The sequence below is a fragment of the Genypterus blacodes genome, unplaced genomic scaffold (assembly GCF_046128005.1).
Source record: "Genypterus blacodes isolate CSIRO-AG114 ecotype Tasmania unplaced genomic scaffold, CSIRO-AGI_Gbla_v1 ptg000156l_1, whole genome shotgun sequence".
NCBI lineage: Eukaryota > Metazoa > Chordata > Actinopteri > Ophidiiformes > Ophidiidae > Genypterus > Genypterus blacodes.
In genome coordinates, this window is record NW_027466957.1 from 1,011,413 (window position 1) to 1,021,688 (window position 10,276).

The following is a 10,276-nucleotide window of genomic DNA, read 5'->3' on the forward strand; positions in this document are numbered from 1 at the left end:
TATTTTTCGTTGAGGATGCAAAAATAAGAGGGATTAATGGATAAGCATGTTATTGGGAGATACTCGGATCATGAGAAGCAGTTGCACATCTGAAGGTGCCTTCATGGAAATGAGGGATTTTTATACACATTTAAATAAACTTGTTTGTACTAACATAGAAGCCTGTCTTTGTTTACAGCCGTCTCTGTAATACATCAACATCAGGGCAGGGACTAACCCTAGATCAACAAACCTCAAATCAGACACAATCAAGTTCAACTAAAATAATTCTCAGTGGTTCAAGTATGACAAATTTTGGAAAAAGTCACCCTGATTTTATTTTTCAAAATCAGAAAACATGAATGCAAAGGAAACATTTGAAAGACAACATTTACATTGTAAACAGGCCAAATTGGCTCAGGCCAAATTGGCTCAACATTTGAATTGAAGAGACAACTTGAAAGCAGTTTTGACATGGTTTGGTAAAGAAAGGCACAACTTGGCAAATGCATATCGATGAGGAATGTACAGCAGGAGCCCACAAATACTCTGACTATTCTGAGTTGTGTAAAGTGTCCAGTGATACATTCATTACTGTTCAACTCAGCAGGTTGAGAATGAAAGACATTTATCGCACACCAAAGAATGTATCGGAAATGTACAGAGAATTGCATTAAGATCAGGAGGCATAGAAAACAACTAAATTCTAAAACGAGGTAGAAGTGACCCCCAAAATCTCAAGCAGTGTATTATAAATAAATAACTTTATGCTATTACAGTTAATAAAGTAACCTAGAAAGTTGTCTGGCATTACTCAGACTCTGAAATGCTAAATCAAAAACAGTCAAACAGAAACGGATTTCGAAGAGAGACAGGAGAAGATGGCAAAATTGTAGATTTGCTATTTTCCCCACTATAACCATGATATAAAAAGCAAATGATTTCATATGCAACTGGAAAGTGTAGATGTAACAAAAACCTGAAATAAAGTGCAGGCATGAGAAAATTAAGCATCGACAGCCTTCGGAGCTCAGCCAACTAACGAGTCTGCATGATTACAAATGGAATATGTGAGAGGGGAAAATCCTACATGTCTGTAAACTTGGATGACAATATAAAATTTGATGCTACAAAGTACAACATACTAGATTATCACCAACAGGGCCTTCATCACAACCTTATGGAGCAGTGAAAGACAACAGAAATGTGTACAATTCAGGGTTCGGCGCTTGGCAAAGAATTGCAACACCCAGGCAACATCCATGAAAGCCTCTCAGTCTGCATTCACAGAAAGTGATGTGAGCTACAGCCCGTTGAGATGACACAATTAAGTGGCATTTCAAACAACTTAGGCCTCCAGACTGATCAAAATCCTCCAAATGAAACATGTCAATTTACATTTACCACGGCAAAAATGTACAATGTTATAAAATCTATGGCACACAACAAGAGGATAAGTAGTCTTGTATCAACAGACATGGTTAACTACACCATTTTCTTCCGAGAACACCAAGACATGGCGCCCATCAAAGAGGCATCCCTGAAGCTTTTCCAATCAAAGTCAAAAATCCTTCAAAAAAATGTATCAGGGAGAGTTGGAATTAAAGCAGTTTCAAGTAAGTTATACATTCAGCTTCCGGATACACGAACAAAAACACAGACAAGAAATACCCGCATATATATATAAAAAATAAAATACAACTACAGTAGTTATATCAAGTTCAACTAATATAACACTTGACTGTTCCGAACAAGAGAGGGACCTGCAAAGTTCTCACTGGATTTCACCAATCTAAGAAGTTTTTTTCTATTAAAAAAAAAGGTCTTCTGAATATTGATTGTACCTTATTCAAAATGAAAACATCCAATGCAATTCACAAGAAACCAGTTACTGTCTAATTAACTGCAATTTTACCCTCCTCCATGAAATGTGGGAACTGGGACTTGGGCCCACTCTCTGAGCTGCTCTTCTCAATTTCGGCCATAGCAGCAGGCAGGCCGGAATGGGACCCGTCCATCTTCATGAGGCCTCCAGTGGATCCGATCATAGGACCGCCGGCGGGGCTTCCGGGGATGGGAATCCCACCGCCCTGGATGACGGAGATTTCATTGGTCTTCATGGTCAGGCCTCCACTGAATGCTGCCGCGTACTGGTTCCACAGAGAGGTGTCAAAGTTCATAGGTGGAGTGGTCATGTCTTGGGGAGGCTGCATCATTTCTGGCATCATTTTAGCTTCGGCGCTCAATGCCATCAGGGCCATGGGATTATCCAAAGACAGACGCTGGCCACGGCGCGACGAGTTGTTCCACATATGCGTACCAATATGCACCTTAAAAAAGAAAAACAGTGATTTCTCTCCCATAATCAGACCCAGATTCTTGCATTTCTCCACAATAAGCATAAGGGCATAGTTAGGATTTTCCAATGCAATGTCAACTCAATGCTTACCTTTAGATTTCCCTTGGTGGTGAAAGCCCTGCCACAGATATTGCAGGCAAAGGGCTTCTCCCCTGTGTGAGTGCGCTCGTGGATCTGCAAGGCGCTGGCGGATGAGAAGTTCTTGCCACAGACGTTACACATGTGCTGTTTGCTCGATCGTCGTGACGCACTTGACATGGATGAAGACATGCCTGTTCCCTGAGGCAAGTGGGAGCTAAACAAACCATGGGGCCCCAAAGAATTCTCTGGAGGAATCTTCATTTCCAGACCTGCCAGGCTTGAAGGTATCCTCATGAAGGCCATGCTATTTGGAGCTGTTGATACAAGAGGTCAAGATTAGATACAAGCATGATATAAGATTTCAACATCACACATGCTTTAACAAAGTAAGAAACTCACCGTAATCTCCATTTGTGAAGGACAGACCAGGTTCTTCTTTTATCGCTTTAGGAGTGAAGCTGCTGGAGGCTGTGAGGTCAAGGGCTCCAGTTGCCTCGGCAACATCTTGACTGCCAATATTCAGGTCGGGTCTTGAGCCAGTGTGGGCAAAATCTTCAGTTATGGGAGTTTCAGGAGACTTGGCACTACCCATGGTGTTGACTGGTGAGGAGGCATGAAATGACGTGGCTGAATCAGAAATGGCAGGGCTACGACCATTCAGATATTCCTGCTCCCTGGGGGCTGAGAGGGATTCTTTGGGTGTGCCCTCACTCTCTGAGGCTGTGCTACTCTGGCGTTTCAGTGCAAGGGCCGAGGTGAGATTCTTCAAAACATCCAGGCTGGAAAACACGGCTGGGGGATCATTTTTCTGTGGCTGTTCCTCAGAGGTAGAGGGAAGAGATTCTGAACTGTCATTTGGCTTCAGGGCGTCCAGCTCTGCCTCGTGGTCATCCATGCTTGCGTCAAACGAGTTGGCATCCATTGACTTTTCATCAGGTAAAGGAGAATCCATGGCTTCAGCAGGCTCAAACTGATTTTCTGGCATTGGGGTGTTGGGGATCTGCCCGCCCATGTGCATGCGAATGTGCTGCTGCAGAACAACAGCATTAGTGAACTTCTTCTGGCAGATGGGACACGAGTGCTGCATTTTGAGAGGAGTGTTAGCTCTATGCACTCCATAGTGGGCCTTGAGGTTACCTTTGGTGGAGAAAGCACGGCCACAGATCTTGCACTTATAAGGCCTCTCGCCAGTGTGTGTGCGGTAATGCATCTTGAGTGAGCTCTGGCAGCTGAGCACCCGATGGCAGATCACACATTCATTGGGGTCATTGGTTCTCTTTTCCAGGCCATCCACCATCTGTTGAAGTTTGGCGGTTCCAGAGCTGTGTTCTCCTGAGAGAGAACTACCATTCAGATGATGTAGCGCTCCAATCAATTCCTTAGATTCTTTGTGATTTGGATCCAGTACCGTCTCTTGACTGAACATATTTGAGGGAACTGATGGAGAGCCGTCACTTGTTGATGGGGAAGGTCTCTGGGAAAATGCGTCACTTCCATAGCCATCATAACTGGTCTTGAACCCTGGTAGGGATGAGTGGAACCCAGTGGATGGGTGGCCTATCACAGGTTTAATGTCTGTCAGGTTTGATTCGTCCATGGGCACAGACATGCCAAAGGGAATGCCACTGCTGGTGGGGATGTTGTCAAGGTGCTCTGGCACAGGGTGAGGATTCATTGTGATGCTGGGATACTTGTCTTTATGCCTCTGGAAATGCACTTTGAGATTGCCTTTGGTTGTAAAACGGTTTCCACAAATGTTACACTTAAAGGGCCTCTCCCCTGTGTGTGAACGCAGGTGAATCTGGAGAGCACTGTCGTTGCCAAAGGTCTTTCCACAGTACTTACATTTGTGCTTGAATAAGGATTCACTATTCTTTGACTCCGTCTGCATGCTCAGCATCTTTGTCTTCACTTTTTTAGAGGAATCAATCCCTGCTTGCATACCATTGAATGTGCTGGGGAAACCCACAACACCTGGGGACTGGGGCAGCAGTGCTGGTAAACGGCTGGCCAGATCTGGAATGCCCTTCAAAATGTCTGTTTTTGTGCTCATTGCCCCAAGCCCTCCATTCAGAGAGGAAGACATGCCTGTGGCCGGAGGTAGTTTACCTTGCTTTATCGTCTCCACAGACAGGCTCTGGCTGCCGGTCCTTTTACCGATCAGAGCTGCTGCAGCAGAGAGCTGTTGAGAGAGATGAGCGCCAAGGGCTTTGAGTGGATCCACTACTGCTCCTACTGATGAATGGAGATTCTGTGGTGCCATCATTGCTACTTGGATACGAATCTGTTCAGTGATCTGAATTTGCTGTAGCTGCTGCTGTTGGAGACACACCAACTGTTCCAAGATCATAGGGATGACCTGCATGGCCTCCTGTGACATCAGAGATGAACGGCTTGAAGAATGGTGGGTGACGGCCATTTTATTGACAGTCATGGTATGAGTACCACTTGAATCTTGCATTTTGGATGAATGATGGAATGTAAACTCAGGGCTGCCAGGCATTTCGGTCTGATCCTGGTGGCCAGAGTAGTCCATGTTCACACTGGACTCTTCTTCGGTCCGGTCCAGCTGGTCTATATGGACATTTGACAGAGAGTGACTGCTGGACTGACTGTCATCATGGTCACTTGTAAGCCCTTCGGGAGAACCTGTGTACTCCTCAGGCATTTCCTGACCATCTCCAGTTTTCATGATCACCACTTGTTGACTTTTTGTGCAGTTTTTCTCATGTTCTAGAAAATCAGCTTCATCAAAGAACTCTGCACAGCACTTGTTGCAGACCCTGGTCTCGTCTCTTCGGAACCTCTTCATTTCATTCCCGCTCTCCTCCCCTGGGTCATCTCGGGCAAGCCCTATAGGACGACAAGTTTACATTTACTCATTTGATAGATTGAGATTTAAATACATCAGAAAAAAACAGATAGCAGCAATGATCAAAGTAATAAAGAGCATTGCACACTTCAGCAAAATTGTAACGCTTTTGAAATGGACTACTTTTTCAAAATGGCAAAAAATTGTGTACCAGGACCACTTTACAATGTCATAATATGAATTAAATAGTCCAGCAAAACACACTGCCTGAGAGACCTGTGTAAACTTCTGCTGAAACTGGTATATCATTGTGTTTCATTGCACTGAACTGTTGAACCACCTTTGTATTGCCTATTGTCCACAAGACCAGCAGAGGGCAAACTTCTACCTTCAGCTGTACCCGGGACAATGTCCGCAGAGACAAAACGCTTTCAACTTTTCTTTTTCCTGGTAAAGTAAACTGCAATCCATAGAGCCAAACAAGTTTATTTGTAAATCAACATGTGGGGTAAATCCTTACAAATCCAGGCATGCACAGTTTATCATAATCCCTCTTGAGGTAAATCAGTGCAAATTGCATTCAGATTGGAGCATTCTCTTTTATGCATAGCCCCCTTTCAAAAAGGTGTTATAAGTCCGATAGGTGCTCAAAGTCTGAATTTTAATTTGTCTGCTAACCAAGGGGCCATTTCACAACTGCGTGTATTGTCAAATGCTAATGCCTCGGAGAGTGGGGGGCAGACCACCTGTTTGCATTCACAACGAAACTGCTGGACGTGTTAATTGCTCACCAGGAAGCACGAAGCTGTGCCATAAAGTTGCAAATTACACTGCAGAGACAGTCGTCTCATCCATTAGAAACAGTAAGCCATGGCTACATTAAAATGCGGCCATTTTGACGCCATAAAGGACAATCAGGACAACTTTAACAACTGGCGATTAAAAAACTCTTTTGGCACCCATTGATTCAGAAATATGCTTTAAACTTCATACATTGAACGTTACGTTGCAACAAAATGATTTATAATTTCTGGCCCATAGTTAATATAAGGAGGTAGCGCACTGGATTACAGCTCGCCGGCACATGACCTGCATCTGATCACCTTTGGTGGGGTAGATGACACGAGGTCAGACCTCACATTTAATTCATGGTGCTGGTGTGGGACATTAAACGTTACACGGCATCTACGCGAGCAGACAAAATCACAATCAACAGTGCTACTCCGTAATCACCGTTATCGTAGCGTTCTAATTATAAGGTGTGCTCACTGGCACTGCGGAACTTGCATATGGCAAACACCAAAAACGCACCCCCACCTCGTCTCCACAAAAAGGCCAGGGCTCCATCCCCCACCTCTGCACATATGTACCAAAGGAAACAGTCATGCATTAAACTGGGGGATTTATTGCCTTTAGGTCAGCTTACTCCTGACTCACATTTCATACACTTTCTAGGTGCCTTTGTTTAAAACCTCAATTAACTCAAGCCAACACAAAACACGCAATTCGACCATTTAACATACATAACCTCAAAGTTATACAAGTTATGGCTTATTCTTGAGCACCGAGTAGAATTAGGAGAACCAAAACTACAATGCAAACAGTTGCAACAATGACAATCGAATCACAAGTGAGCAATGAAACTAACTATGAATTAAAAGTTTGCTAACATGAGACCAGTCATTCATATATGAATGAAAGAAAGGGCCAGCATGAAATCACAATTCAATATCGCATTCTATGATGCGCAGCTTCCAATATTCTACAGTCTACGAAACAACAAACACAACAGGTAGAAACTAATGCCTCTGAAACCAAAGATCAGAGTTCCCTGTACTCTTTTAATTCACCAATATGGAATCCGGAATTAACATTTAATATATTGTGGTTGAAATGTTTCTCAGGCTACATAACCGGACGCAAAGTTATAAATAAAGGATGTGATTCAGCCCCAGACTGGACCTCGTGTATGGGAAAAGTACAGGCTTATGATGTTGCATTTAATGTACCGCGACCCTCGTTGAAGATCCGTAACGTAATTCAAAATATCTCGTATGAATTCGTCGTTTTTTACATCACGAAGCGAAAATGAACTTCTTACTCCCGGTCACTTCCCATCAAACAGGTCAAAGAGCGAAAGGGGAACAATGTAGAAGTCAGGAGCAGTAACTTTAAGAGATAAAACATCGATAGTTCGCCCCGCAGTATGGCGGGGGGTTACACGTAGAGGTTTTGGGGAAGCAACACTCCATTATCTGGTGGGTAAACTTACCATTTTCGGACGACCCGGGCTCGTCGGAGTTGATGTGCTGCGGCTTAGATTGCTTGCGCCTCGACATGGTACAACCATCAGGAGCAAAAGACTTCCAAACTATTTTTCCTCTCCGTCTTCAACAAAATCTTCGGCTTGGAAAATTAGCCCCTGAAGTAGAAATGCGCATGTCAACGTAATTATTATTATCAATAATGCATTGCGATTTATCACGGTGCTCTGACAGCTGATTGGCTCCAGTCCAAGTGCTCACACATTATTCAAATGTGTCCCTGTTGATGAGCGCAGCGCGGCGCCGTGAGGGGGCGGGGGGAGGCCTGCGAGTGGACGGAGCGCTGGCCGGAGGAGGGTTAATAACACCCAACTCATCTTTCCAGTCCTCCTCCATGGAAATACATTGTCTCTGCCACACTTTTACTGCTGCTAATGTGGGGGAAACTACCGGCAACCCCACGACACTTTTGTCCTTTGAAAGTGTCGCGACTCCGTGGTGTTCTGAGTTCAAACTATTCAGAAGTAATATTTAGAGTGACACCTATGATACTATACGTCTACAAAGAGTTATTGTACTGCTATATTTCAGTTCCGTTTAACTAATTATTTATTTATTTACAGTTTCATAATGTGAAGCACTTCGAATTGTCTTAATGTTTCCCCACTGTACATCAGTTTCGATACTGAATCAATTTGATTACCTCATGCTTTTTAGACTGAAGATGTTTAATTGTCACATACCTGTATAAACTTTCATTCATACATGTAGAGAAATAAGAGGCTTGCTGGTTGATATTGTGCAACTTTAACAACAAAAATAGATAAAATTAGATACATTAAAGTAAGCAATATTTATAAATAAAATTATGTTTACATGATTTAAAAAACTAGAAAAGCAGCAAACACATAAGGTTACTACAAAGTAAACTTTAAAGTGGCTTTGTGGAGATAAAGTGGCTTCAGTGATTGGAAGGAGGCTGTGCCGACATATATAACATAAGTATTAGTATTACTTTATCACAAGTCTCCCAAATTAAGATATTAGACAGAGTAGTTTTGTCTTTTATTGTCTGGGGTGTAAACAGGGTGTGTTTAAGTGTTTTATAGACTGATAAGTCTGATGTTGCAGTTCACAGTCTGTATTACAGCCACTACAGCATATTGTATCAAACTTGAGAGGGGGGTCAGGATGGTGTTTTACAGGACAAACACGTTCTTGTTTCAGCCTGGTTGTTGCTTATCTTACTGTCTCACAGACTTCTGACTGAAAGCTGTAGATCCTCTGCATTAAAACAACCCTGTCTGACAATGTTTGTGCCTATTATTAAAAACATATATTTATAATATCCAATCTTGAGTTTTGGAAGCTTTGCTGCAATCAATGTGGCCCCTCCATACTTTCAAGAAAGTCTTCACCACTGTTGGGTATAAATTATGTGACTTATGATGTGACTGTAAGTAACAAACAGTAGAGAAACCGAGTCACAACTGGAGTACTTAATGTTGATACAGCTTCACATTAATATTCACATTGATGGCTTTTAGCTGAAATATACGACTTCTTGAGGACAAGCAATATATAGTATGTTCATAGTTACTTTAATGATAAAAATCAGAGTGTTCTTCAATAGATCTCTGGTATCAATAACTGATAATCATCAACTGAAATCGAACTGGTATGTGAGAAGCCGTACTCAAACATGGCTAAGTATGACTCAGACTTTTGAGAAAAACCAACTAGAAGAGTCACAATGTTTAGCTCTATTAAAATCAGTTTCATCACTACATTAGACAGGTGAGATATAAAATCATTATTTGTAATTACTGATCACAAGTAGTACTGCAAAAAGTATAGAGGAAAATACTGATGTTTTACGCAACAGTGATAATCTGCATTTTTCTTCACATGCCACAGTTTATTTCACACAGAAGCTGAAACCATTTGTTTGCATTTGCCCCTGGGATTGTTGTGAATCTTAGAGAAAGTATTTATTGCCCTCACACAATGAGAGGTTGCAGTTATCTGATGCTCTATTCATTCAGCTACATTTTTACATAGAATCAAACTCAAGCACCGAATCGCTCACTGATTTTAGGAAAAGCGCTTTATAACAAGATGTATGTGTGCAGTTAAGTGGGACATATTGTAAAATCTTTCTGGCTTTTATCTCATATTCCCTCAGATTACCACATACAGATTATTGTCACTGTATACTAATATTACTGTACAGACTTTGAGGGGTCATTTAAGTTCCATTCAAGGGAAAGAGGACTTCTGTATGGAAGTAATACATTTATCATGCTCCTCACAATATGTTGAAATATATGAAATGATAATGTCAAAAGAATTAAACTATATATTGTAACATATTCAAAACATATTCCTGTACCTCTGGCCCTCTGGCCCTCAGCAAGAAAATATATTTCTGCATATATTTAAGGATATAAACATTTTAGAGTTGGCTCAGACAAAACAAACAAATCAATCAACCAAAAATCAATAGATGACAATTGATGTTCAAAGATTTAATGCAGTCATTTCTGATGGCTGCTACTCAAATGTGTATCATATGACTGTAAGTTGAATACTTCTTTGTTCTTCCTGAGATAAGGCAAACGACTGTTGATCACTTTAGTAGCATGGGCTTAGTTCCTGTCATTATCTTGGAATTTTTTTTTATAGGATTTTATAGATAATTTTTTTACGTAATAAAAAGCAGAATCAAAAGATCAATCAAGACTTTATACAAAATCAGACAATTCTGCATGAATAAACCTC

General features: G+C 41.8%; 1 protein-coding gene across 1 annotated transcript; it reads right to left on the minus strand.

Annotated features, from left to right (window-relative positions):
• Positions 1 to 349: 349 nt before the first annotated feature.
• On the minus strand, positions 350 to 7,570 carry sall4 (spalt-like transcription factor 4). The gene is made up of 4 exons (XM_076166851.1): positions 7,504 to 7,570; positions 2,819 to 5,272; positions 2,429 to 2,733; positions 350 to 2,309 (listed from the first exon to the last, which is right to left on the minus strand). The coding sequence occupies exons 1-4, from the start codon at positions 7,568 to 7,570 to the stop codon at positions 1,875 to 1,877; spliced, it is 3,261 nt and encodes a 1,086-aa protein (XP_076022966.1). The 3' UTR covers positions 350 to 1,874.
• Positions 7,571 to 10,276: the final 2,706 nt, after the last annotated feature.

Bases quoted from the DNA above. Each gene is read 5' to 3' on its own strand.
- sall4 (XM_076166851.1), bottom strand. From the start codon at position 7,570: ATGTCGAGGCGCAAGCAATCTAAGCCGCAGCACATCAACTCCGACGAG. The intron at 5,273-7,503 runs GTAAGTTTACCC...GTCGTCCTATAG, and splicing joins GCCCGGGTCGTCCGAAAATG to GGCTTGCCCGAGATGACCCA. The intron at 2,734-2,818 runs GTGAGTTTCTTA...TTGTATCAACAG, and splicing joins CTTCACAAATGGAGATTACG to CTCCAAATAGCATGGCCTTC.